The sequence below is a fragment of the Nothobranchius furzeri genome, chromosome 16 (assembly GCF_043380555.1).
Source record: "Nothobranchius furzeri strain GRZ-AD chromosome 16, NfurGRZ-RIMD1, whole genome shotgun sequence".
Taxonomy (NCBI): Eukaryota; Metazoa; Chordata; class Actinopteri; order Cyprinodontiformes; family Nothobranchiidae; genus Nothobranchius; species Nothobranchius furzeri.
The window spans coordinates 23,019,961-23,045,531 of record NC_091756.1 but is presented as its reverse complement, the minus strand read 5'-3'; the positions used below and the strand labels follow the sequence as shown (position 1 = coordinate 23,045,531).

At 45.1% G+C, this 25,571-nt stretch overlaps 1 protein-coding gene across 15 annotated transcripts in view; it reads left to right on the top strand.

Annotated features, from left to right (window-relative positions):
- Nucleotides 1–23,758, top strand: part of cacna1g (calcium channel, voltage-dependent, T type, alpha 1G subunit) — a 452,092-nt gene extending 428,334 nt beyond the window's left edge. For 10 of the 15 annotated variants that reach the window (XM_054748980.2, XM_054748979.2, XM_054748981.2 and 7 more), the window contains 7 exons: nucleotides 435–513; nucleotides 808–929; nucleotides 2,730–3,152; nucleotides 6,067–6,219; nucleotides 14,941–15,148; nucleotides 18,457–18,626; nucleotides 22,704–23,758. In XM_054748980.2, the coding sequence (XP_054604955.2) occupies nucleotides 435–513; nucleotides 808–929; nucleotides 2,730–3,152; nucleotides 6,067–6,219; nucleotides 14,941–15,148; nucleotides 18,457–18,626; nucleotides 22,704–23,687 (2,139 nt within the window). In that variant the 3' untranslated portion in view covers nucleotides 23,688–23,758. Of the gene's footprint in view, nucleotides 1–434; nucleotides 514–807; nucleotides 930–2,729; nucleotides 3,153–6,066; nucleotides 6,220–14,940; nucleotides 15,149–18,456; nucleotides 18,627–20,785; nucleotides 20,986–22,703 lie in introns of those variants that run through there. The other 5 variants (XM_054748986.2, XM_054748985.2, XM_054748983.2 and 2 more) reach the window with 3 other exon arrangements.
- The last annotated feature ends 1,813 nt before the right edge of the window (nucleotides 23,759–25,571 follow it).

The window sequence follows — 25,571 nt, the reverse complement described above, 5'->3', positions numbered from 1 at the left end:
CCCAGCATTGTTTGGCATGTAAACAGAAGCTGGAACCAACTATGTGAACTTGTGATTTACAGTCCAGCCTTAAATGAAAACATTGTCTTGTGCACTGCTAGACTTTGAAGCTCCAGCATTTATTATAAAGTAGTGAGTAGTAGGGAGTGACTACATAAAAATATTACAACATCAGATTTAAGTCTACAAAAATAAACCTTCCCCATTTTTTTTTCTTTTTAAAACCACATTTACATTGCTAATAGGACCTATTGTTCAGTTCTGCAAAACTATTGGCTGTTAAAATGTGTAAATAGGCCCGTTTATCTGGCCTCCTAGAACAACATGTGAAAGGTTAAAAAAAAGATTTTGCAGTTGTTTTCTAAGTTTGGGTTTCTGGGGGTTAAGATGCACAACCTGCCTGCTCTCTTACCATCTGCTTGTTGTTGCTGCAGGTAGGAAACCTGGGCCTGCTCTTCATGCTCCTCTTCTTCATCTTTGCAGCACTGGGAGTGGAGCTGTTTGGCGATCTGAGTAAGGAGATTTGTAAAATTTAAGCAGTTAAGATGTAAAGCTAAGGGTGCACAGGTGCACATAACTTGTGTTCATTTCTGCCCTCAGAGGATTTAGTCCACCAGCTTTTAACTGCTAATCAGAAATCCTTTGTTCAAACACCGTATTGATCTGTAGTTTTCCCATTTACAAAACGAAATCTCTCGATTTTTCACAGCACAGCCCTGGAAAGAGCCCTTTATAGGTCTTTATATCTGTGCTCTGGTCATAGTTTCTGTCTGCTCGCGTCCTTCATCTTACTCCTCGTCTCCACAGTATGCGATGAGCTACATCCATGTGAAGGTCTGGGCCGCTACGCCACATTCAGAAACTTTGGGATGGCGTTTCTGTTGCTCTTCAGGGTTTCCACTGGTGACAACTGGAATGGCATTATGAAGGTAAAACATCCTAATAAGCATGTTCATTCTCCTATGTACAAATGTGTTCAGCATGCAAAACACAGTCAGTGCAAAAGTTTATCAACAAGCGATGGTGATGGGGTGTTTGCTTGTGTTCTGCTTCAAGTAGGTCTATGTGTCAGTCACTTTTGTGTGTATTGTAGGGTTGTCACGATGTATAACCTCACGGTTATTGTGACCAAAATTATCACGGTTTTCGGTATTATCGCGGTATTTTTTTAAACGTGTTACATTTTCAGGCAACTAAATAAACCCTGTATATCAGGAAAATATTGTCCTCGGTTTGTGTTCCAGTGAGCTTTGCAGATGTGGGAAAATGTCATCAGGCAGTAATCGTTGTTAAATTCATAATTATTCTCGGAGAGAGACCAACTCTTATCTGCCCCTGGGAGCCCCGTAATGCATAGCGTCATTTCAACATGGGGGTGTCCGCGACACGGTTTATATGCAGGTAGCGGCGCTGCGGCTGCTTTATATAGCGACTCGTTGCATTCTCCCTCAACCCAAATCCTCGGATCACGCATTTTAGCTAAAACGCTAACGTTAGCTTGCCTTGCGTTGACTGTAGAGTTGTGGGTGATGGTCAAGCAGATGTGTCATGAGATCTGAAGCGTTGCTGCCTTTCACAGACACTTTTTCTGCACGTGCTGCAAACAGGACAGCCGTCTTCTATCAACTGTCCCTCGGCATTCTTCAAATATCCAAAAGATGCCCGTACTTCCCACTTTGTCTTCTTTGAGGGATAATAAATGTCCTGAGCGCTGCCGTCTCCTCCTTTGACCATGATTTCAGCTTTAGCTTCAAGAAAGTTTTGGTTGTAAACAACAAAGTGCGCATGTGCCGCCGGCAACTTCAGCAGATGATACGGTGGCTGGTACGGGTCACCGCGCCTACACCGCAGCCACGGTAATCCACCGAGATAATATAGTTTTTTCAAAACAAGACGGTTATTATTATTGTCAACTTTTTTACCGGGGTTTACTGCTACACCGGTTACCGTGACAACCCTATTGTCAGCAATGTTTGTAATAAAGGGCAACAATTCAAAAGTTACAGGAAATGAGGGGCAGCAGGTTGATTTGTTTTTAAACAAAACATAAAAAACAAAGGCCTACCACTCATTGAATGTGTTTTTAACTAAGATTGTGTTTTTATTGAAATATATTGTGTGACTAGTTCTCAAATTTAGGTCAATACTTACAACATGCTAAGTCAGCGTTGCACGCAACATTCAGCTGTGTATGTGCACCAAAAATTAGACATGCGTATAATTTCCTTAGCGTGTTACGTTGGTATGAGCTATACTGGCTATGCGGATTTTCCCAACTGCTCCTTTCCGCCTGTGAGAAAACCTAAATGGCCATACAACTTCCTGCCCATCATGCTCTGCTCATACAACAGAGTAACTACCACCAAAAAACAGCCCTAGAGTTCGTGGAAACGGATGCAGACTTGGAAATGCTCCTTCAGCCTGCTGCAGCCCAAGCATTAGTGAAGAGTAAACAAGCTAGAACTCCAAAATGGAGATGTTCCATGGTTAGTAATTACTGTGGTGGAGAAATTCTTGGTTGTATAGTTGAAGTATTTCTTTTGTCTCACACAGTAAAATTGATGGATTAGATGTGACAGCCATCTGAAGTTGACTCAAAAAGTCAGTCAGTTGTAGATCTAGATGCAGCGAAGACCAGGTTTTACTCAATTCAACTAAGTTGTTCAGGAGATGTTCTTCTAACAAGCATTAAAGCAAACACTCATGGAAGGTCTCCACCTTTTTCCCAGGATACTCTGAGGGACTGCGCCCAAGACACCGGGACCTGCTACAACACTGTTGTTTCTCCCATCTACTTTGTCTCCTTTGTTCTGACTGCCCAGTTCGTGCTGGTCAACGTTGTCATTGCAGTGCTGATGAAGCACTTAGAGGAGAGCAACAAGGAAGCCAAGGAGGAAGCGGAGCTGGAGGCAGAGTTGGAAATGGAACTCCAGATGGAGGGGGCAGAGCCCGTAACAAGGTCACCACAACTCCACCCTCTGGCGCTGGGCACGGACAGGACAAGTTCAGGGGGTTCCTCCTGGAGGTCTCCTGAAGGCGGGGATGTGGAGCAGGAGAGGGAAGGTCCTATGGACTCACCCACTGCTGATATAACCAGAGACTCTGTAGACATCAGAGCAGAACCCCCTTCATACCCTGAGCCCCAGCTGGAGGTAAATCTTCTTCTGTTCTAATTCAAAGCAGAACAGTTTTTCTATTATGGAGCTGGGTCTGTGTGGTGTCCTTTCAGATCTGACTTGCTTTTGGGTTGGGATGAGGTTAATTTAATTAATTTAATAAGAAATTAAAAGTTTCAAAGATGAACAGACTTTTAACCACTATGATGGTAGTGACTACAAGATTCATCTGAGGCAACATACAGTTCCAGTTTTAGGGTTCAACTTAAAAGGATGTGAGGACCAGGGGTCTCATTTATCAAACATGGCATAGAATCCTTACTAAAACCGTACTTGAGCTCAGCAAAAAAAAATGTACTTACGCCCAGCAGGTTTGTGATCTATCAAACATGGAGTACGCACAGCTGCACGCAATCTCCACTTCATAAATCAGAGACTAACGAGAATGTTTCTCAGCTGCATTTTAGTCACATCCCGCCCTCACCACGCCCACTTAATGCCATAAATAGTCAATGCAAAGTGCCTTGTGGATCTCATGCATATACATAATCCGGCTGTTGCAACGCTCCGCCAATGACATGGTGACCGTAGATCAAGGCAGATCAAGGAAGCGCTATTTCACACAAGCAGAAGTTGAGGTACCTGTGGGTGAGGTGGAGAAATGAAAGGAAGTGCTTTTGCAAAACAAATAAGAGAAAATCCACGGAGTGGCACAGCGTTGCTGAAGCCGTCAATGTTGTGAGTTCTTCAGAGAGATCTGTGGCGGATATAAAAAAAATGGTCCAGTCAGGATTCGATCCCCAGACTCCCGGGTGAAAGTCACGCCCACTAACCAGTCAGCCAAACAGAGATCTCCCCTGTACAAGTAGCCAGGGTGTATGATCGATCGGGTCACAGTGACAGGACACACACTGTCACAGACGCATGACATTCTATCTCAATCTGTCCCCCTGCTGATATTCTGTATTATGTATTCTGCGCTTCAGGCTGTGTGTGTGTGTGTGGTGTGTGTGTGTGTGTGGGGGGGGGGGGGGGGGGGGGGGTCTTGTTCTGTGTGAACAGGAAGCAGTACAAGTGATAATGCTGCAGGATTTCATAATTGTATCTTCTCAGCAGCAGCGCTGCAGGTGCTCTCCATGTCCAACATGTGCATAAGCCAGGTCCTTAGTCAACTTAAAGTTGTGCACATTTTTCCGCTAAGTTTTCTTTCATAAATCCCAAAGTTTGCGTTGAAAGTTGCTTACGCAGTTTTCCGACCCCGTTTTGTGCGCAAGCAAGCTTTATAAATGAGTCCCCAGGTCTTTAACTACAGTTATTCACACCTAACACCAGAAACATACAACAGACTACCATGTGATGATGTGTTTAATTCAAATGAAGCTAAATAGCCAGAACCTCCTCTATTATAAAGAACTCTCAGTATTTGTCTCTCTGACTTCATCCGTCTCTCACGAGGTTCTGAAGAAGTTCTGGTCTACTCTACTGTTCAATGTTGCTTCAGCTCAGCAGGGTGTACAGAGTTTTGTTTCTAGTCAGCTCTCTGCAGGTCCCACCACAGCATCCCGGTCAGACTGAAGTCTGGGCGTTAACTGGACTGTTGCAGAACTTGATTCTTTTCTTTTGCAGTTATCGTTTTGTTTTGTCCAGAACTCAGGTGCCTTGAGATGACTCTTGGCGTGATTTGGCGCTATATAAAACAGATTTGAATTCTGTGGTTGGGATCTTGGATCTGTTTTATGACCCATTTGGTCCAAACATCATCTTCCAGAGAGACCCACGTTATACTCTAGAACTCTTTGGCCTGCAGAGGAGATCACGGTGGGCCCAGTCACTCCAACAAACTCAAACCATTAGCTCTCCACCACCGTGCTGACAGCTGGGAATGACTGTGCTGATATGTTAGTTGTTTATCTCCAAACATAGAGCTGTGCATTATGGGTAAACATCCATTTTCAAGTCTCTTGGTTTCAGACGTTTCAATCAAAAATGACATGGTGGAGTCTGTTTTTTACACTTCTGATTAGATTATTTTAGAACCTGTTAAGTCTCAGATTAGATTTGTGATGTCCTCATTCATCAAACCCAACTTGCATGTTTTACCAAGACCACATTTGCAAACTTTCTCAACTTTTTTCAGTCAGGTTTTTCTTAATGGTGCAATCTCTTTGCTCACACTAATACACCAAAGCCAGCCTGAAAAAGTGGAGGTCAGATTGTTCCTCTTAGACTGCCAACGGACAACAGATGCTCAGTGGTCACTTCCTGGCTGGGAGTCCACTCATAAGACCCCCTAGGTCTCTGATCATTTGTTCTCAGGTCAGTTGAAACCATAGCGCTCACCGAGGAGCACTCAGGATGATGGAGTTCACATTCTCAGTGAGACATTTCTAGATAAAACCAGGACAGATGTGGGTAAAGATGTATTTGTCTGACCTCGGCACTGATCTAATCTCTCCATATTTTGTACCTCTTTTTATGAGCAAAAGGGCTATTTATTTATCAGCCTGTGACTCAACCGTTTACTGTGTTTATGTGTGATCCCTGATGCCAGCAGACAGGCCAGTGCTGTGGAAATTCTGCACCTCAACCTCCTGTTAGCCTCTGCAGATATTTTCAAACAGGGAATTTCATGTGAGAGGAAGACGGTACTTCCAGTTGTCTCTGCTGCCTTACATTAAATATGTTGTTTACAGAGCTGTAGCGCCCCCGTGTGGCTGAGGTGGTTAATACACGTGGATTAAAACAGTCTCACCCATGTACAGTTCAATTATTAAAACCTAAACCAGATCCTGCTGTCTGAATGTCTGCAACTACCTGACATACTCTGTATTTTTCTTCTTTATACATGTATCTGCATCTGTGTGTGTATACGTCTTTCACTCATCTATCATTCCTCCCACTCATGCTACTGTTTCCTCTTTTTCTTTTCTCCTTTTCTCCTCTATCCAAGTTTGTCCAGAGGAGGGCGCTGTTTGACCCGGTCTCTCTGGTCATCCAGGGTTCAATGGAGGGAGAGTTGAATTTGATGGACAACTTGTCCGGCTCTGTCTGCGACTACTACGCGCTGCCCCCCAAGCCCAACGGGCACAGCACCGACAAGCAGGTCAATAACAGATTCACCTCCTTCGTGCCGCACCGACGAGGTCTGAAAACGAGCGCTAAAAACTCCTAGAAACGTTCTCACCTCACAGGTCTTCAGGGCCGGCAGAGATGAGGGGAAAAATAAAGACATTTTCAGGATGAACTTCCTGAATTAAACAAAAACTTTAAACTTGAGAGAAAATTTTCCACATTTACAGGATTAATATTTTTATTTATCTGAAAACTAAGATGTTTATGTTAAACTTTGACCCAGGGCCTGGGAGATCAGAGATTTTGTGGACAACCATGAATGGTAGTGGTAGTGGTAACCAGAAAGTCTTACATTTGAGATAAAAGTTTATCTTTCACAAATAAAGGCTAAATGTTTTAGACGCTGGACATTTTTAAGTGAAATCTTTTAGAAAAGGTTTAAACTTACCAGGGCAAAGATCTGAAGTGTTAGCTCTAATTCTGGTTCAAAGTGAAACTAGCCAGAAGTCAGCTCTTATTTTGGAAGCATTTAGTAACTAAGGAAATTGTATTACGGGGGTGGGGTGGTCAGTCATGTAGCAAGTCTGTGAGTTTTTATTTTTCAGTTCCATTTAAGTCTGTTCTCATAGCCTAAAGGATCATTTTGAACTAGCAGAGATTTCTATCTGCGATGACTAAAACATGCATCCTGCCTTTTACTCAAGGCTAATGTGTTTTATCAACTCAGCAGTGGTTTTCACAGCTGTGCTCATGGAAATGGATTAACTTGTGTTAGAGTAGAGGAATAAGTCGTAAACCAAACCAGTTTGCATGGCTACATGCAAAAATGCATCTTTTTACCAGGATGTTAATGTTTTCTTTTATTCTTGACAAACTATTCAGCTTAAATCTAAGAAGTTCCTACTCAGAGACTGAGTTACGGGGCAATGCACAAAACGCTTTTCAAACAGTTGGTGGTTAAAAAAACCACTGACGGGGGAGCGTGGGCTAGTGCCAACATACCACCAGCACAAAGTTAAAGTATCTTTCCGGAGTTTTCTCCTTTCAGAAATGATGTACGACTTGTCAGAAATCCGTAAAAGTGATGATCTTATCATGTACTGTGATAAGCAATATGTCAGTTTTTTTTTTTTGCTAAGCACGCCCCCTGCCCCGCAGAGCTCCGTGCAATAGGAAACTGAGCACCGACCAGAACTAACCAATAGCGTTAGACTACCGCTTACGTGCTTCAAATTTTAGGAATACCTCGGCTGATGCAGAATTGGTGAACTTTTCAAGGACAAGAAAGTCTCTAAAATATAAACACAACATGACATGAGAATAATACTCGTAAAACAGCGTGTTTTAGCTGTTTGTCAGCTACAGAAGCACATTTATAAACAGAAACTTGAAGTCGCCATCTTAAAAAAAATACAGAAGGGGTGTGATATGCTTGTCAGCCACTAGATGGTGCCATTGGATAAGAGAAATACTCCAGAAAGAAGCTTTAAGTAGTCAGTTAATAGAAAATGTTCAGTGATTAAAATGTCTTCCATTACAATCGTTTTAACTTATGTTTAGCTTCCAATTAAAGCTACAACGGCATATCTGCAAAGCAAGCTAGCTTTTAAACACCAACGCTGACCCCTCCGGTCAGCTCTCAACCCTAGGCCACGCCCCCCTGATATGGGAACGTGCACTGCTACAGTAAACGAGAGAGTCCAAAACACCAGTCGCCACTTTCTAGGTCCAAACGTCTTTTGTTTTCTGACTTCAAAAGGTGTTTTTCTTTTTAGGACTCTGGTGGTTTGTTATGAAGTTGAAGTGCTAGCAGCCGGCTAAGCTCTCACACCAGCAGTGCTCTGTTGCTAAATATATGTGTGTGAGTGTGTAATGAGTGGAGGAACCAGGGGAGTGCAGCAGGTCAGTGAGACCAACAACCTGATGGTCCAATAGTTGCTTTTTGTCCAAAACTTGTTATTGGTGGAAGTTTTTAGACAAATGCAAGAGAGCCGCTGTTAGACAGACAATGTTTTCTTTTTTTTTCCTTTTTTTTTTTTACAATCTTCACAATATATTTATAGCTATATTATGTTAGAACGTTGTTAAGAGGCATGAAAATGTTTGAAGCTAGCTCGTTTTGCAGATGTGCCATTGTAGCTTTACATCTGTGCTGTTCAAACCTTCCAGGATGCAGCCAAAATCAAAAAGTTTAAACAACTCATGTGCCACAAAACTTTGTTTTTATTATTATTTTACTTTATAACAAACAATACAGACAAATAGAAAAAGTCTGCTAAATAATATACTCATTATTTGTATTGGTTTTAACATTTTATACTTCAAAAACTTAAATTTTGTCTTGAGTAACTTATGACTTTAGTCTGGTAGGTGATTTACAAGCTTCTGCAGAGCCTGATGAGCTGCTGAACAGGTGATCCAACCACAGAACAGGGGTTAGGAGCAGAGAAACATCTAACACATGCTGGATGGTGGATCTCCAGGACCTGGGGTCTCATTTATCAAACATGGCGTAGAATCCTTACTAAAACTGTACTTAAGCTCAGCAAAAAAATGTACTTACGCCAAGTAGGTTTGTGATCTATCAAACATGGAGGACGCACAGCTGCACGCAATCTCCTCTTCATAAATCAGAGACTAACGAGAATGTTTCTCAGCTGCATTTTAGTCACATCCCGCCCTCACCACACCCACTTACTGCCATAAATAGTCAATGCAAAGTGCCTTGTGGATCTCATGCATATACATAAGCCGGCTGTTGGAACGCTCCGCCAATGATGATGGTGGCCGTAGATCAAGGCAGATCAAGGATGCGCAATTTCACAGAAGCAGAAATTGAGGTACCTGTGAGTGAGGTGGAGAAATGAAAGGAAGTGCTTTTGCAAAACTAATAAGAGAAAATCCACGGAGTGGCACAGCGTTGCTGAAGCCGTCAATGCTGAGTTCTTCAGAGAGATCTGTGGCGCATATAAAAAAATGGTCCAAGCTTGTTCTGTGTGAAAACGAAGCAGTACAAGTGATAATGCTGCAGGATTTCATAAATTATCCTTCTCAGCAGCAGCACTGCAGGTGCTCTCCATGTCCAACATGTGTGTAAGCCAGGTCCTTAGTCAACTTAAAGTTGTGCACATTTGTCCGCTACGTTTTCTTTTATAAATTCCAAAGTTTGCGTGGAAAGTTGCTTACGCAGTTTTCTGACCCCATTTTGTGCGTAAGCAAGCTTGATAAATGAGGCCCCTGGACTGGTTAACCCTTCATTAGAGGAAACACCCTTGGCTCATTTGACACAAAATTCAGACTTTCAGAACATGTAACCATTAATAGATAAAATCTACCCTGGGTACTTTGTTTTTCTCTAAACTCCTACCTTCATCAGTTCCTTGCAGCAAAACCCTGACTGATGAATACTTATCAACTTGTTCCATCCACTATGTGCTGGCTGAGCACATTTTGTTCTATAAAACAAGAACATGCTGTCTGCAGGGCCAGATCCCATGTTCCAGGAAAACAAACACACATCCGATGTGATGATTAGCTTGCTGCTGTTTATCCATCACCATTTTTGTTCAGACGTTCCTGTGGTTTTAATGTTTTCCCTCCAAACCAGTTCTGTTGCCCACCATGGTCCACCATGGTCCACCATGGTCCAGCGTGTCATGTCCCGTCTCAGCTATGATCTCATTCACTTAGATTCATGCTTGGCAGGATTTAGCTCAGCTTTGACAGCCTCAGTGTTCCAAGTTGTCTCAGTTACACAAATTGTTGTTGCAGTGTGTGTGTGTGTGTGTGTGTGTGTGTGTGTGTGTGTGTGTGTGTGTGTGTGTGTGTGTGTGTATGTGTGTGTGTGTTTGCATATGTGATTTCCTGATTTCCTTGTAAGTCGCAGCAAAGTGATAACCTTCCTAAGGCACACCTGAGGGCAGCTTAGCACACTCTCACATGCCTGCAGAAAAATGTCTCCATCAGCTGACGGAGTAGGCACTGAATAATGCATCAAGGTGCCTGTTTTACTCATTAAAGGGAAAACGTTGCACACTTCTCTTTCTGATTCTTTACCAGAATGTTTTCCACTCACCTCCCATGTGCAGAAATTGCCCTTTTGCCAGGCAAATGTGAAAATGCTTTCAGGCCAAACATGCAACAGCTTCTCTTACAGAAGCCAGATGTGTTTAAAGCCTGATTTGTACTTCTCTGTCAGCTCAGATCCACACATTTAAGGAGAAATTTTGCATTTGAACTTCTTTGTCTTCTAGGGGAGTGTTGCAAATCAATTGTCTGCCAGGACAACGGTGGGCATAGCACTTTTCTGATGTATCCTGCCACTATTACACTCATGTGTGCGGTCCACGATGCGTTAATGTATTTTCGACTTTTAAACACAGACAAAGTTGTCTCTCATTCTCCTCCACCTGTTCATGCAGTTGGCACCTCTAAACCCACGTTTTCCGTCGTTTTCGTCCACGAATAAAATGCTTACAGCATATCTTTGTACTCTTTCAGTCACCGGTGAATAAACGTTTATATTTTCTGACTTTTTCTTTAATTAGTTCCATGTCTGCCAGTAAGCATCTTTTTATTTTGTGAGGTTGCAAATACGGTGCTGTTTATAGGAAGCAGCGTCCTGACCATCGACATTTATTCTGGACAAGTCAGGTCCATAGGCTCAAATATAAAGTTTGTGTGCCCAAATGGGGCCGTGTCACAGGTCCCGTCACGGCCAGACAATCCAAAAATGGGAAAAGAGGTGGAGCTAAGGGTGAGGCTGTTACGTTTGGAACAGGGTTGGAACAAATGAACCAGTGTAGCTACTAGCTAACTTAGCTAACCCAAGAAGCTAAGAAGGGCTCCGGGGTACAGGGTGTCCCACTCGCATGGCAGACTGGCTCCTGTGCGAGGCTGTAGTCATGTTGGTCACCTGTGGAGATCTAATATGGACTGAGACTGTTAAATTACATGCGGAGACTCAGGCCGCTGCCATCGTAACCGGGCTCCATGGCGTTTTACATCAGCTCTTGCTCCACTTTCACAAATAAGCGGGAAACTAGCAACATGCTAAACCGAAGCGAACAGAGTTTTCCCGGCCGTTTTCAGCAAGAAAAATGTGGTAGAGTGACTCGAAAGTAAAGGCACCTCCGGCCTGCTTGGTAACGAAATCAGAACTAGGTAAGCTGACCGGGGATATCGGGCTTCAATGGTCCACCGCGGTGAAAGATCTGCGTGTCCGCCGTTATTGATGTTCCCTTCTCCGGGAGGCAGAGATCAGCGGGACATTAGCTACCAGAGTTTTTCTGGCTGTTTTCACCAAGTAAAATGCACTTGAGTGTCTCAAAAGTGAAGCAGCGTCAAAAAAAGCTGCAGTGTTTCTGTGGTCTCCCTCAGAGATCCAGCACGACTACAGCCTCACTTCGGAGCCAGTCCGGCTGCCCCAGGAGATGGGAACAGGCAGCTACCCGCTCTGACTGTTCCCCGGCAGGAGATAGGAGAAGCTAGGCACCCGCTCAAGTTTCTTATGCAGCCCCCAAACCATGTTAGACCAAGCAGTTAAATGACACAGCAACCCCCCCCCCCCCCCCCCCCCCCCCCTCATCATCCTCTGCAAGCCTGACGGACAGTGCTTGTGCGACACATAATGACGTTACCGTACCAATGCAGACGGAGAAGTATAAATCAGCCTTAAGTCTTAGACATTCAGAATGAAACCGAACTCTGCAGCATGTGTGTTTCACTTCATTGTGTTCATTTAGATGTCCTTCTATCTCTCAGCTTTTCACATTTGCACCACTGTTGTAATTCTGTCTCATATCCATCATCTCCAGATTTCCCTGATGACCACTTGTGTCATGTGCATCACACAACCTTACTCCACAGACACAATCACAGCATTGTTGACTAAATGTCTAAAGCTGAGAACCTCCTTACAGGCTTGCTGGGTTTCCGCTGCCAGCTGCAGGTCTTATGAGTTCTATTTGTGTTTGGTAAGGAGTGTGAGATGTTCTCTCTGCTCACCAGCGGTTGTCTCTTCCTACCTAGATCCCTCTAGCGGAGATGAAAGCTCTGTCTTTGGCCTCAGAAAAATCCTGGTCCCTAGCTCTGACAGACGACTCAGCCCACGATGATTTTAACCCCTTCTTTCTAACCAGTCTGGAATGCAATGTACTGACAGTTCTTCTCTTTCACCTTCTCCATCGCTCTTTCCTTCACTCTGTCTTGCAGTAGTTTGTACTGTCTCCTTACAAGGCCACTTCCACAACCACTTGGACTCCTCTTCTACTACCCTCAAACTCTAAGAAAGTAACACATTTTTAGTGGGCTGAAATAAAAAAGCTGTGAAAGAGTGTGCAAATACATGCAGTGTTTGGTGTGCAAACACTCATCTAAAGTCGATGTGATGTTTCCTAAAACAGAGTGGAAACTATTTAAAATTCTGTTTTCCACAAAAATTTAGGTGCCGATTTTTCAACTTGTCGAAGTAAGATGATCATAAATCAAGTGTGTGAACAGAGACAAAGGGGAACCTTTTAGACATTCGGGATGCTTACATGTATATTGTGACAGCACAACTAAGTGGCAGCTATGACGAGGCAATAAGGAGGTCTGCTGTGGTCTAAGTTCATAGAGTGAGGTAGATTTTCAAGACCCGGGTTGAATGGACAGTCGTAGGATAGCACGGCCAAAGAACTGGAGATAAAAGCACTAGTAGTTAAACCTCTTACATTTTGATAGTTTTACTACTACTGACGGAATATAATGTACCTCATTTTGAAGAGGGTTTCAACCATCGACATATACTTATATGGACAATGGGTTTCCATAGGCTCCAATAACACTTTTTTGAAGAAAAATGGGAGGTGGCCACCACCGCCATTTTGACCGTGTCGCAGGTTCCATCAAGCCCAGACAATTCCACAAAAGGGAAGAGAGGTGGAGCTGAGGGTGGGGCTCTAAGGCTGGGATCAACTGACGACACCCAGTCGAACTAGCTACAAGCTAACCTGAAGCTAACCCAAAGCTAACACGGAGGTGGGAGCTAAGATAAGGGACGTAGCAACCTAGCTACAACCGGAGTTAACTGTGCACAACACAGGAGCTTCTGAGTCAGAGCTATGCCGGGCTGACCGCTGGGTAAAACCGGGTGGAACACAGAGGTCTCTGAGAGCTCCACAAGCCGGCAGCCGCACAGCAGACAAGCGCCGCTGCGATCTGAGATGCGCAGAGCTGCTGCTGGGGAGAACCGGGTGGAAAGGTTTCCATCCGAGAGCTCCACAAGCCGGAATGCCCGCGCAGCAGACAGAAGCCGCGATCAGACAGAGATGCGCCGAGCTGCGGGGAGAACCAGCCGGCAGCATCGCAGCAGACAGAAGCCGCGATCAGACAGAGATGTGCCGAGCTGCGGGGAGGGGAAAACCGGGTGGAAAACATTGGTCTCCCAAAAGTCAATGAGGATTTGCTCGCTTCTGACACCAGCCCCCAGTGGATGAGAGTAGAACTGCAATTTATGGTACTTCCGGGTTGGCCTCAATTTTTCACCCGCATTGTGGGGGCTTGGCTTCAACCCTAGGACATCTGGAAAAATTGGACTCCATGCAGAAACCTTCTGGAACTTTGCGTCCAGATCCAGCACCGCAGCCGATGTGAATGTTCGGAGCAGAATAAATGTCTGTGTGAAGCTGTAGGGAAACCGGACCTCGTCTGTGTAAATGAGACCTGAGTGGGGGTGAGAATGGCTAGACAGGACATTACTGAGGTACTAGATGAGAGCAATGCAAACCAGGGTCCTGACAGATCTCAACATATAGACTGTGCCTGTCCAGTACACACTGGTGGGATATAAGTTGCAAACTGGCAAAGAGAACATGGAATTCCACAACCAAGTAATTGGAATAGTGTGCAGGAACAACCTATTCCCAAGAACAGGTAGGATTATGAACCCTCCAGCCTCTGGTAAAGGACTAAAGTGCAACCAACCAAATGGGGGAAGGCGAGAGAATGGTTAAATCAATATAAAATAAAAGTAGTCCAACCCAGTTGTAAATGAGGAGGCGACTAAACATGATAGAAGAGTGGGAAAAGGTAATAGAGGAGTGCAAGTGTCTTTGGGAGTCTGTGCTGAATCTAAACATGTGGCTAAACTACTAGTTTCCATTCTAGTTGGTGTTTTTTCTTTATGCTGAATATCGTCCAGTAGAGTAGTCCACCTCCTCCACTTAGCAGTTGTTTTCTCTCCTGTCTCCTTTTTCACTTCCTATGCAGTCTGTCTGAAATCCTCGTCCTTTCCGTCTGTCACGTTTTCACCATTTTTACTCGTGCTTTAGATGTGAGTCCACGTCTTATCTTGAAGTCCTCTTGTTTGTACTGTCCCCTGTCCTCTAGCGTAGTAAATCTCCTTCCACTTGGAGCAGTTGTTTTTTGCTACATGGGGTTGCAAAGTGTGTAGGGGCTCCAGTGAATCGGCTGAAACTGGTTACATTTCTGTTCGCTGCCCTAGCTGACACACAGTCACGGAGAGAGTGCCTATGAAGTGAAAACTCTGAGGGGTACTCTTTTAAAAGATTGGAATTTGAGAAGTTTCTGTGATCTGTGGCAGCTCTGTGCCAGCTGACTCCAATATGTGTCTTGTGTATGCTGACGATCACAGCCTCTTTGTCCACATGGTGTCTTTAGAAAGATAACAGTTGTGAACGTGAGTGTGTGAATAAAAAAGTGGCTTATCTTTGATACAAAGAGACTCTGACTCTGTGTTTTGCTTTTCCAGCCAGAGCAGCTCGGTTCTGGGAAGCCTCTGAAGAACAACCTGCTGAGCGTCAAAAAGCCAGCGGTGGGACGCACCCATTCTCTACCCAACGACAGCTACATGTTCTTCCCCATGGCGCCCTTTGGCCCCTCGTCTTCAGCTTCAGCACGACTTGTAGCACCGTCACAGGAACCCCAATGTTTACTGGGCATCCACAGGGCCCAATCAGGTACGGATTTCGTTTCAACAAAGGTGGTAGCTAGTCGGTACAGTTGTGATCAGAAGCTGTCCAGATCTCAACAAAATTGGAATGGTTACACAACATACAAATTCAATGATTTTTAAAACAAACATTGCGTTCAGAAATGTATTTTAGATTTTCTCTCTTCCACGCGGGATCTGAACTCTGATATCCACGAATGTTTGGCTGAATGTTTCTAAGCAAGCTGCACTTTTCCCAGATGTTAGTTTTATCCAACGACACTCTTCTGGTATAACTCCGGCTCACACTGCTAGATTTAGTACAGTTCATTTAATTTGGTGGCTTTTATTGGTGGAAACTAGGTAATTATGCTGAGTCAGTTTTGACAGATATTGGTTCTATTTTTTCAGACATGGTGCAGAATGGTCCTGCTGTGAAACCACAGCTATTTTATTTATTTTTATAAATTTGTTGGACCATGGAGTTCATTTTAAAATAAAATAAAAACTTTGAAGGCCTGCCTGATCTACGCTCCTACTGTCAACTATGGTCACGAGCTTTGTGTAATGACCGAAAGAACGAGATCACAGATACAAGCGGCCAAAATGAGTTTTCTCCGCAGGGTGGATGGGCTATCCCTTAGAGATAGGGTGAGAAGCTCGGTCTTCTGGGACGGGCTCGGAGTAGAACCGCTGCTCCTCCACATTGAGAGGAGCCAGTTGAGGTGGCTCGAGTATCTCGTTAGGGTGCCTCCTGGATGCCTCCCTAGTGAGGTTTTCCGGGCACGTCCAACCAGGGAGGAGGCCTAAAGGGAGACCCAGGTCACATTGGAGGGACTATGTCTTTCAGCGGCCAGGGAACATCTTGGGGAAGGGAAGTCTGGGCTTCTCGACTTAGGCTGCTGCCCCCGCGACTCTAGACATGTTCTACCGAGGCGTTTGTTCTCCATTTGTTAGCCAAAAATTACCCAGAATACACCGCGGTATGTTCAAAAGGATGACGGCTCAGAAGCCGGCAGCTACTTTGGGGAAAATTTTCAAGTTAAAAAGTAAGTCAACTAATTCAAAATGTTTTTTTTAGATCCAAAGAAGTTATCTATGGTTGGTTAGTTGCTTAGTAGTTGCAGCTTCGGTGGCTAGCGGGTAGTAACTTGCTTACATATTTAGCTATACACAATTTAAAAAGTAAAAGGCTCATTATATATTTATATTGAAACAAATACGTATAAATTATAACGTTATCTCCCGTGTCACGTGACGTTACGTGATCACCCAGGAAGCCGCGGTCATGTGATGCAAGTCTGTTCCACTTAACTGTTTGGTTTGACCAACGAAGGACAGTGTCCTCGTAAGCAAGGCGCCTTGGCATTGAGAAACACCCACTGGCTCTCCAGCAGGATTCATGGTAGACTTGAGCCATGTTGGCTCCTGGGATTTCCCTGAAAGATGTTTTTGTATCCAGGGGACAGCTTTACCATCACAGTAACACATATTTACAGTTGATCTGATGATCTGGAGTCTGATGTGTAGAAATGGCTTTAAAAGATTTCCCCTGCTTGTGCAAATCTTATATCTTCACAGAGTTTTGTGTGCATTTCTATGATTCTGATTATGGTTAGACCATTAAGTTATATCTAATAAATTGTTTTCATGCTGATTAAAGACACATTACCTGCTGCGGTCAAACACTAACAGGCTAATGAGCCTTGGTTTCCTTTATCTAGAAGACATTCTTGAACATTCAGGACCACTTTTCTAGAGGTCCTGTAGAAATACCAAGTTTCGTTATTAAATACCATTATTGGAATATGTTATATAATCATTCCGCTCAGACATAATTATTAAAGAAACCTAAGAAACCCCATGTCACTGAACTGAATGATTATAGGCCTGTGGCACTGACGTCTGTAGTCATGAAGTCTTTTGAGCGCCTGGTCCTCCCCCATCTCAAGTCCTTCACCTCCCCCCACCTGGACCCTCTGCAGTTCGCATACAGAGCCAACAGGTCTGTAGACGACGCCATCAACCTGGCCCTCCACTTCATCCTGCAGCACCTGGACTCCCCGGGCACCTACGCTAGGATCCTGTTTGTGGACTTCAGCTCTGCGTTCAACACCATCCTCCCTGCTCTGCTCCAGGACAAGCTCTCCATGCTCAACGTACCCAACTCCACCTGCAGGTGGATCACTGACTTCCTGACGGACCGAAGGCAGTGCGTGCGGCTGGGGAAGAATGTTTCCACCATTCAGACAATTAGCACAGGATCTCCACAGGGCTGTGTACTTTCTCCTCTGCTCTTCTCCCTGTACACAAACTGCTGCACCTCGAGCTATGACTCCGTTAAACTAATCAAGTTTGCGGACGACACCACCCTCATCGGGCTCATCTCTGACGGTGATGAGTCTGCCTACAGGAGAGAGGTGGAACGGCTGGTGTACTGGTGCAGCAGCAACAACCTGGAGCTCAATGCTCAGAAGACAGTGGAGATGATTGTGGACTTCAGGAAAGTAACAGCCCCATCTCTCCCCCTCGTCCTGACGGACACACCCGTCACCACTGTGGACTCCTTCCGCTTCCTCGGAACCACCATCACACATGACCTTAGGTGGGAGCCATCCATCAGCTCCCTGCTCAAAAAGGCCCAGCAGAGGATGTACTTTCTGCGGCAGTTGAAAAAGGCCAATCTGCCGACCCAGATGATGGTGCAGTTTTACACGGCCATCATTGAGTCCATCCTCACTTCCTCCATCACTGTGTGGTACGCTGGAGCCACAGTGAGGGACAAACATAGACTGCAGCGCATTGTGCGCTCTGCTGAGAAGGTGATTGGCTGCAGCCTTCCATCTCTCCAGGACCTGTACGTCTCCAGAACTCGTGGGCGTGCAGGTCGGATAGCAGCTGACCCTTCTCACCTGGGACACAGACTTTTTGAGCCGCTTCCCTCGGGCAGGAGGTTACGGTCCATCCAGACCAGAACCTCTCGCCATAAGAACAGCTTCTTTCCATCTGCCATTAGACTTGTGAACAGCTTATAAATACACAACCATGCTCGTCTTCGGTACTTGACATAACGTCACGTTATCGGCCATATTACCATTACCTGCCATTTTTATAGCAAAGTTTTATGCTAGTTTATTATATTTTATTCTACTTTATTCTACTTTATTCTATTTTTTTATTATATTATTCATGTTATATGTAGCACGTTAGTACCGAAGCAAGTTCCTAGTTTGTGAATTGTTTGTTCACTAACAATGGCAATAAACCTTTTCTGATTCTGATTCTGATTAAAGCTCTAAATGGCTATGTTGGCCTGCTGCTGTGCTCTGTGTCCAGGTTCCAGAGGCTCCGTGCAGTCGCAGCCTGAGGAGTGTTCCCAGCAGCTGACTGTCCCTATAGACTTCTTCAGGCCCATCAGCCCCCACAGCCACTCAGACTCTGAGAGCGTTCCCCGACAACCCCCTCCCAGACGCACACACACACTCAGTCGCACACTCCGCCGGCAGGTGACTACAAAAAGCACTTTTCCTGTCTTGTGCCAGAACACTGTGAACTCCTAATTGCGGATAACCATGAAACAATTAAAATACCGTAGCACGGAAATAATACCATACTTTGTACAATAAAAACTATCACAATGCCAACAGTCTGTGCTTTAAAAGTCACATTAGAATGAAATAAAAAAGGGTGTTGTCCTCTTGTTGGGGTCTGCCCTAGAAGTAGCGTTTTATTTATTTATTTATTTATTTATTTATTTATTTATTTATTTATTTGTTTGTTTATTTGTTTATTTATTTATTTATTTATTCTTCCATCAAACTTAATGTAGCCCAAACAGAAGAGTGTACATCTTACATCTAATTGCATAGGGGGGTGTGTGTGTGTGTGTGTGTGTGTGTGTGTGTGTGTGTGTTCTTAGCAGTTTCAATCAGCATTTAAATGTAAAAACCCACTTTGCATAAGGACAGAATGAGAAATCAGCAAAGTTCTTGCAGAACTTCGAGCTCTTTCAGACCTTACTGCTGATCTAGAAAAGTCAAACATTGGGCTGCAACACAGTTTTAATTTGATCAGATCTTTAGGATCTTTCAGGAAAGGTTGAGGACAGTTGGAACTGAAATAATGATATTTAGACAGCAAGCCATACCATAGGTCAGGGTGGAAGTCAGCCACGTGTCTGTTTTGTTGTATGATTACATCATACAGCTTCTCCTTGACTCCTGGTAACCGCGTGTCTAAAGATCCAGTTTGAAACCAGCTCTTTGAGTTGTGTGTCACAACTCCGGTTCAACCACTGAGTGTAGAAGCACGTTTACATCTGGTTCGTGTGCATACCGTAAACAGTGTGATTAGTGAGAAAGCCGCCAGAGTTTAAAATAAAAAATCTTTGAAGGCCTTCAGGAAGTGTAGCTGTTTTATCATCGTTATCTGGAACAAGGCATACAAAGGCTCTTCTAGCATCCTGACATTTAAACCTGACATATTAAATAATATTAATAGAAACAAGTACTGTTATAATTTTGCTAGTGTTAATAGCACAGCTCCATAATAACATGTTCTATTATGTGATTGTGTACGAATATACACTAAAACATTGGCCCTACCAGCTGCAGATCCTCCACCAGAGGGCTTTGGCATGAACTGGATGTGGCAGATTAGCCCATCTGTCTGGAGACTTACCCCGGTTTCCCACTGCAAGCATCAGTGGAACGGAACGGCAGCGAAGCTGCACCACTTCTAATAGAATCCAATTATAGTCTATGGAGTGTTTCAAACCAGCAACGACGCGGCAATTTCCAGGCGTGTCCCAGAAGCGGCATGCTGCGCCGCGCGGCTAAAGATAGGATCGAGCTCTAATTTTTCTGCGAGCCGCTTCTGGGACACTTCAATTTTCGCAGTTCACATAGTGCGAGACAGGAAACCGCACACAGTTTCAGTGTAAAATCCCTGGATATTTTCAAAATAAAATGCAACGTTGCGATGTTATATATAACTTACGTCAGCACGTGTGACCGAACGGCTTTGTTTACCACCAGTTTCTTTCGAGAAGTGCAACGGTGTGATTCCTCGCGGGGGTTGCGATCTCTTGATGAGGAAGGTGTCGGAAGTCTCGAGTTAGAATGTCGCGAGTACAGCGAGGCGCAGCGAGGAAGCCGTGCCGCGGCCAAGACTCTCCCGGTGTGAAAAGGACCGATTTGAAGTTGGCAAGTGAGCCGCCGCGCCGCTGCTCCGTTCCGCTGATGCTTGCAGTGTGAAATCGGGGTTAATGAGTGATTAAGTACCACAACGAGGCATTAGGAATCACTTCTTCCAGACGACTCGGCTCTGTAAAGCATAAACCCGTTAACTTCCACATCTATGAGAAAAGTCACTTTTTGCTTTTATTCATTTTGGGTTAAGTGGGTTTTAATACATTTTTATTCAAGCTTCTTTATGTTTTTTTACTTATGTTGGTATTTTATGTTTATTCAGACGAACAAACTATTGGGATGAGAAACGCCGCCATGCTGTGTAACAAGTCGTAGGTTTCTCTGAGTGTTCTGAACTCCTCCATTCTCCTCCTCCCCTCCCTCTTTCCCCTGCCCCTCCTGGTACTCCTGTTGATTTGCAAACCGATCTGCCGTCCCATTTCTCCACACTGGTATCTGTTAATCTTTGACCTCAGCTCAGCTGGGCCCAAAAGCCGCCCGACCCTGAGCTACTGCTCAAACACAGATACTCCTGTTTCTGAAAGCACATTTTAGCTTCCGCCAGATCGTTCAGAAACACCGGACCTTCATGTTCATCCTCAGCAAGATTTTCAGACCAACGCACTCTTACAGACTCTCATTCTCCACCATCGTCCCTCATTCACCCAAATTTGTTTTATCTGCCGACCATCAACCACAAAGCGTCTGTGACTTCCGTGTAACCCGACTGTGGCTAAACCACAGTCCTAGTCGATGACATCATGGAGTGTGCTGTAGCTGGAAACAGGTGTAATGTGGCTACATTTGCACTTACGTTTAACACACAACTACTCAGGGGATTCCAGCTAAACAGAAACAACCGTCTTCGTGTATCTGGCCTTTTTGTACTTACGGTAATAGAGCACCTTGTGAATTTTTAACCCCCATATTAGATATTGAACAGTCTTTAGCCCCTTTTGTTAAAAGTAAAAAAATACCTCGTGGTAATTTCGCGGGATTCACTTCTCTGAGCTGTTAAATGGTGCTGGGACTGCTGGCAGAGCCAGACTGTGAACTCCTTCTCTCACCACTAGAGGTCTCTGTTGCCACGCTGTTCACACTGGAAAGAATCCAAACCCTATAAGCCCATGCATTTCCTGCTTCCATCGCTTTAAAACTGATTAGTTCACCGGGACATCCCACCTGCTTCTTCCCTTCAGTAGTTTACATGTCATGTTTACCCTCCGTCTATTGGCCTCTCACCCTGAGCATGGTTCTGCACAGAGGTCAGGATACAGCCCACACTAATCGTGCTTTCACTGGAAACCCCATTCTAAATGAGGCTGATGGTGGTTTACAGGGTTTTGTGTCAACGGGCAAAGGTTGGAGGGTCATGTGGTCTGGCTCAAAGTTCAACATGTCTGCCAGCAGGAAACATCCTGGGTCTTTGTGCTCCTACAAACAAATTCAGTGACTTAACGACATGTCCCGGGTTCATAATTTATTACTGTTATTGCCCCAAAAGCAAAAGACAAACCAATTATGAAGCTGGATGCAGTTCTTCTCCAGAAGATCACAAAATAACGCAAATGACCAAATAGTTTTATATTTAAAATGATCTTCTCACGTTTTACTTCACAAGCACACTCTTATTCTGTCATGCTTTTAAAATGGCGTTCACTTAGTCTCCTTTTGAAGTCTAAACTCAAGCAGCACTAGTCAGCATGAAAAAGGCAAAAGGCTCTGCTGGTGGGGAACATGCAGCACGCACCTCTAAAGCCTCGTTCACACCGAAGGCAGAACGTAGGCGGACCATAGACCTTTATTATTCATGTCAGTGGTCTCAACTCTGTACGGCTTCTGCGTTGAGTGCCATCACCGTGTCAGCGTTATCTTGGTAAATAGTCGTGACAGAACAAAACTATCCAGGAGTTTTTACATTTTGTGACCTCCCAGGCTGGCAAGCATGTCTGGAAACGGGCTGTTTGTTTACTCTACGAAAGGAAAAGAACAACAGTTTGCTTCATAATTCACAAATGTTTGACAGGAACGATCTCCGGTGGAAACACAGTTTAGGCTGAAGTACGAGGCTCAACAGACCCAGCAAGCAGGAAGCATCCAGTTATGTCAGAAGTTGTTTACTCTGAAAGCTGCTGAGAAATGTTCACCTGGAACTCCCGCAGTGGGAAAACCAGTCCGCCTGGGTTACGAACGTTGCAGCTGAAGCTCCCTGTAATGAAGGACCCTCTGACCAGACTGTGAACTTTGACCCAAACTATTTTTCTCATCCCCATCTCCTCACACTAACTGCTCTCCCCCTCTCAACCTCTCTGGTTTTTCTCTTCTCATTGCGCATTTACCTCCATCTCCTCCTAAATATGTCACTCCCCTTCCCCCCCATGCCCCGTTTTCCAGGTTGCTGTGTCCACTGATTCTCAGGAGGCTCTCTGTTCAGACCGAGGAGAAAGCAGTGAAGGACTATTGAATGTGGCAGCTTTGGGCCTACCTCTCTCCATCCCCCATCATCAGCAGCAGCAGCAGCGGCCAGCACTCTGCCTGGTCCCTGCAACACCAGGCGCCTCCCCCACATGCTCCCGCCCCAGCAGCGTGCACACCCAACATCACGACCAGCACTGCCTCGCGTCCTACTCCTCTCCATCCTCCACTCTACCTCCTCCTCCCTTACCAGCCAGGCCACAACAGCAGCAGCCGGAGGACGGTGGGGGGGGCGAAGCTTCGGAAGATCAGGAGGTGTCGCTCATTACCTGCAGAGGACTGGCTGATAGTGGTGACATCATAGCAGAGGACAGCAGCAGTGTGGATACTGAGGGTTACCGCGATTATGTGAGCCACCAGGAGAGTTCATGTTTAAGGCAGCTGAAGAGGTTTCACAGTGCTGACACGCAGGGCCGTAGCACATTCCTGCCCCGCCCCCACCCATACTCATGGCTGGACGACCCGCGCCGCCACTCTGTGGAGGTCTGCTCGGCCGAAGACCCTAGCCCTCAACGCAGATCCACCTCCACCTCCTCCGGCTTTGTGTCCCAGACCGACAGCCTGCAGATTCACAGCCAGATCCCCGCCCAAGCCTCGCTGCCCTCCCCCCGCCGCAAGAAAAAGATGAGTCCACCCTGCATATCTGTGGACCCCCCGGATGAGCTTGAGGCGCAATCTGGGCTGTACTCCACCTTGGGTGGGATGGGACTAGCGGGGGTTGGGATGCCTTCTCCTCTGCCGAGCAGGAACACTTGTTTGAGGAGGAGAGCGCCCTCTAGTGACTCTAAGGACTCGTTCGACCTGGGAGTCGGAGAGGTCCCGGTGCCGGACGGAGGCTCACCGAACACCAAACTGTTGACTCTTCCCAGCTTTTCCTTTGAGAAAACCAGTTCTGAGCACTGAACACACACACACACACACACACACACACACACACACACGCACACACACACACACACACACACACACACACACACACGATGCACTCTGTGTATCTGTGATGGTGATAGTTCTAGTAATAATGCTGTAGAAAGTAATAATGGTTAAACTACGACAAACACTCAAACCATCCCTCATGAGGAGTGCGGTTCTGTGGTAGTGCTACCATCCCTCGTCTTTGTATTGTTACTGCCAAAACAACCGGAGAAGAAGTGAACACCCGGACAAATGTGACTGTTTCTCTTCTGCAACAAGCCGCCGGCTGCAGCTTGACCCCTGAACCTCGGGAGTAACATCAGCACCTGGGATCAGAACTGCCTGGTGTTGCCCAGGTTGGACCTGGCCAGTGGAGGTACAAAGCAATATGAACGTTTTAGAGACACTATTTTCTTAACTTATTGGGCCATAGTGTTTGTACAGGATGTTGTTTTTTTATTTTTATTTCATTCTGTTGTTCTTTTCACTTCTTTTTTTCTGTCAGCGGTTGTCTTTTCTTTTTGATTGTAGGATGTTTTTAGCTTCTTCAGTTTACTGGGGAAAGTGAACATTTTTCAAAGTGCTGAAAATCATGTATTTGTAGGAATAATATATAAAATATATATAAAAAGAAATCATTAAACTCAGCTTGGATTTTTAAGCACACACACACACACACACACACACACACACACACACACACACACACACACACACACTAAGACCGTGATGGTTGTGATTCCTGGAGGGAAACGATGTGTTCATCTGAAGGTATTTATTCATCTTTTTTTACAGTATGTGAGCAAGACATGGACGTAATTTGGGGGGGGGGGGGGGCATGGCCCCCCCACTTTTTCCAAAGTCAAGTTTTGACCCCTGCACTTTTTACCATCCAAAAACAATATTACGCTATATTAAATTGACACTGGTTGAGCTCTAGGACCAAGCGGAAAACAACCGTTTGTGTTGAAGCCTGTTTCCCATTAGAGCATACTTTAAAGATCCCTCTTCCTACAGCTCCTAATGAGTCTGGTTGAAGGTATTCTGGACCATTCTTTATAAAACATCTCTAGTTCACTCAGATTTGATGCTTCTGAGCATGGACAGCTTGTCAAATCACACCACGGATGTTCAATAATATTCAGGTCTGGGGATTGTCAGGGGTGGACTGGCCCATCTGACTTCATCCCAGTGGGCTGCTTGCCTACAACGTTCTCTTTTCCGTGAACATGTCCACTTTTAGTCTCTGTCTGGGGCATTGTTTCTAACTTTGGAAACACACTGTCATGTCTGAGGGGAGTTTCCTAATCCACGACATGCAGAATCATACACGGAACACAAGGGTAAGTAAAATAAAGGATGTATAAATGCATACTGAAGGTGCGCCATCCATAACGGAGGCGATGGCAATCACGGTTTCCAGGCAGGGTCTGCTGAGACAATTGACATGTTACTGCATGTGGAATGATAAGGGATTGTTCTGAGTCTGAGGTAGCTAACTGATAAGTGGTTTCCATGCAAAGAGGGAGGGGTGACAGGCCTGGGGTGAGCTGAGGTCAGTGAGGTTCCAGAGGATGGCCAGCGGGACGGTTTGGGAGAAGAGGGAGATCCAACTCCGAGATTAATCTGGGTCCTTGTGGTGGTGGTGGAAAATGGTGCAACAGACAGGCTGAACAGAAGACTATAAGTAAGAATGAAACTAGTTAACGTACCACAGTTTCAAAGACTTAAGACTCAGTTAACTGTAGAGGCCACGCTACCAATGTTGCAAGCTGACGTGATCTCCAGGTTCCTTTTATCCCAGATCAGGTAATCCGGAGATGAACTGCAGCTGCCCGCTCTCCGGTTCCGCCCATCTGCACAGACTCAAGG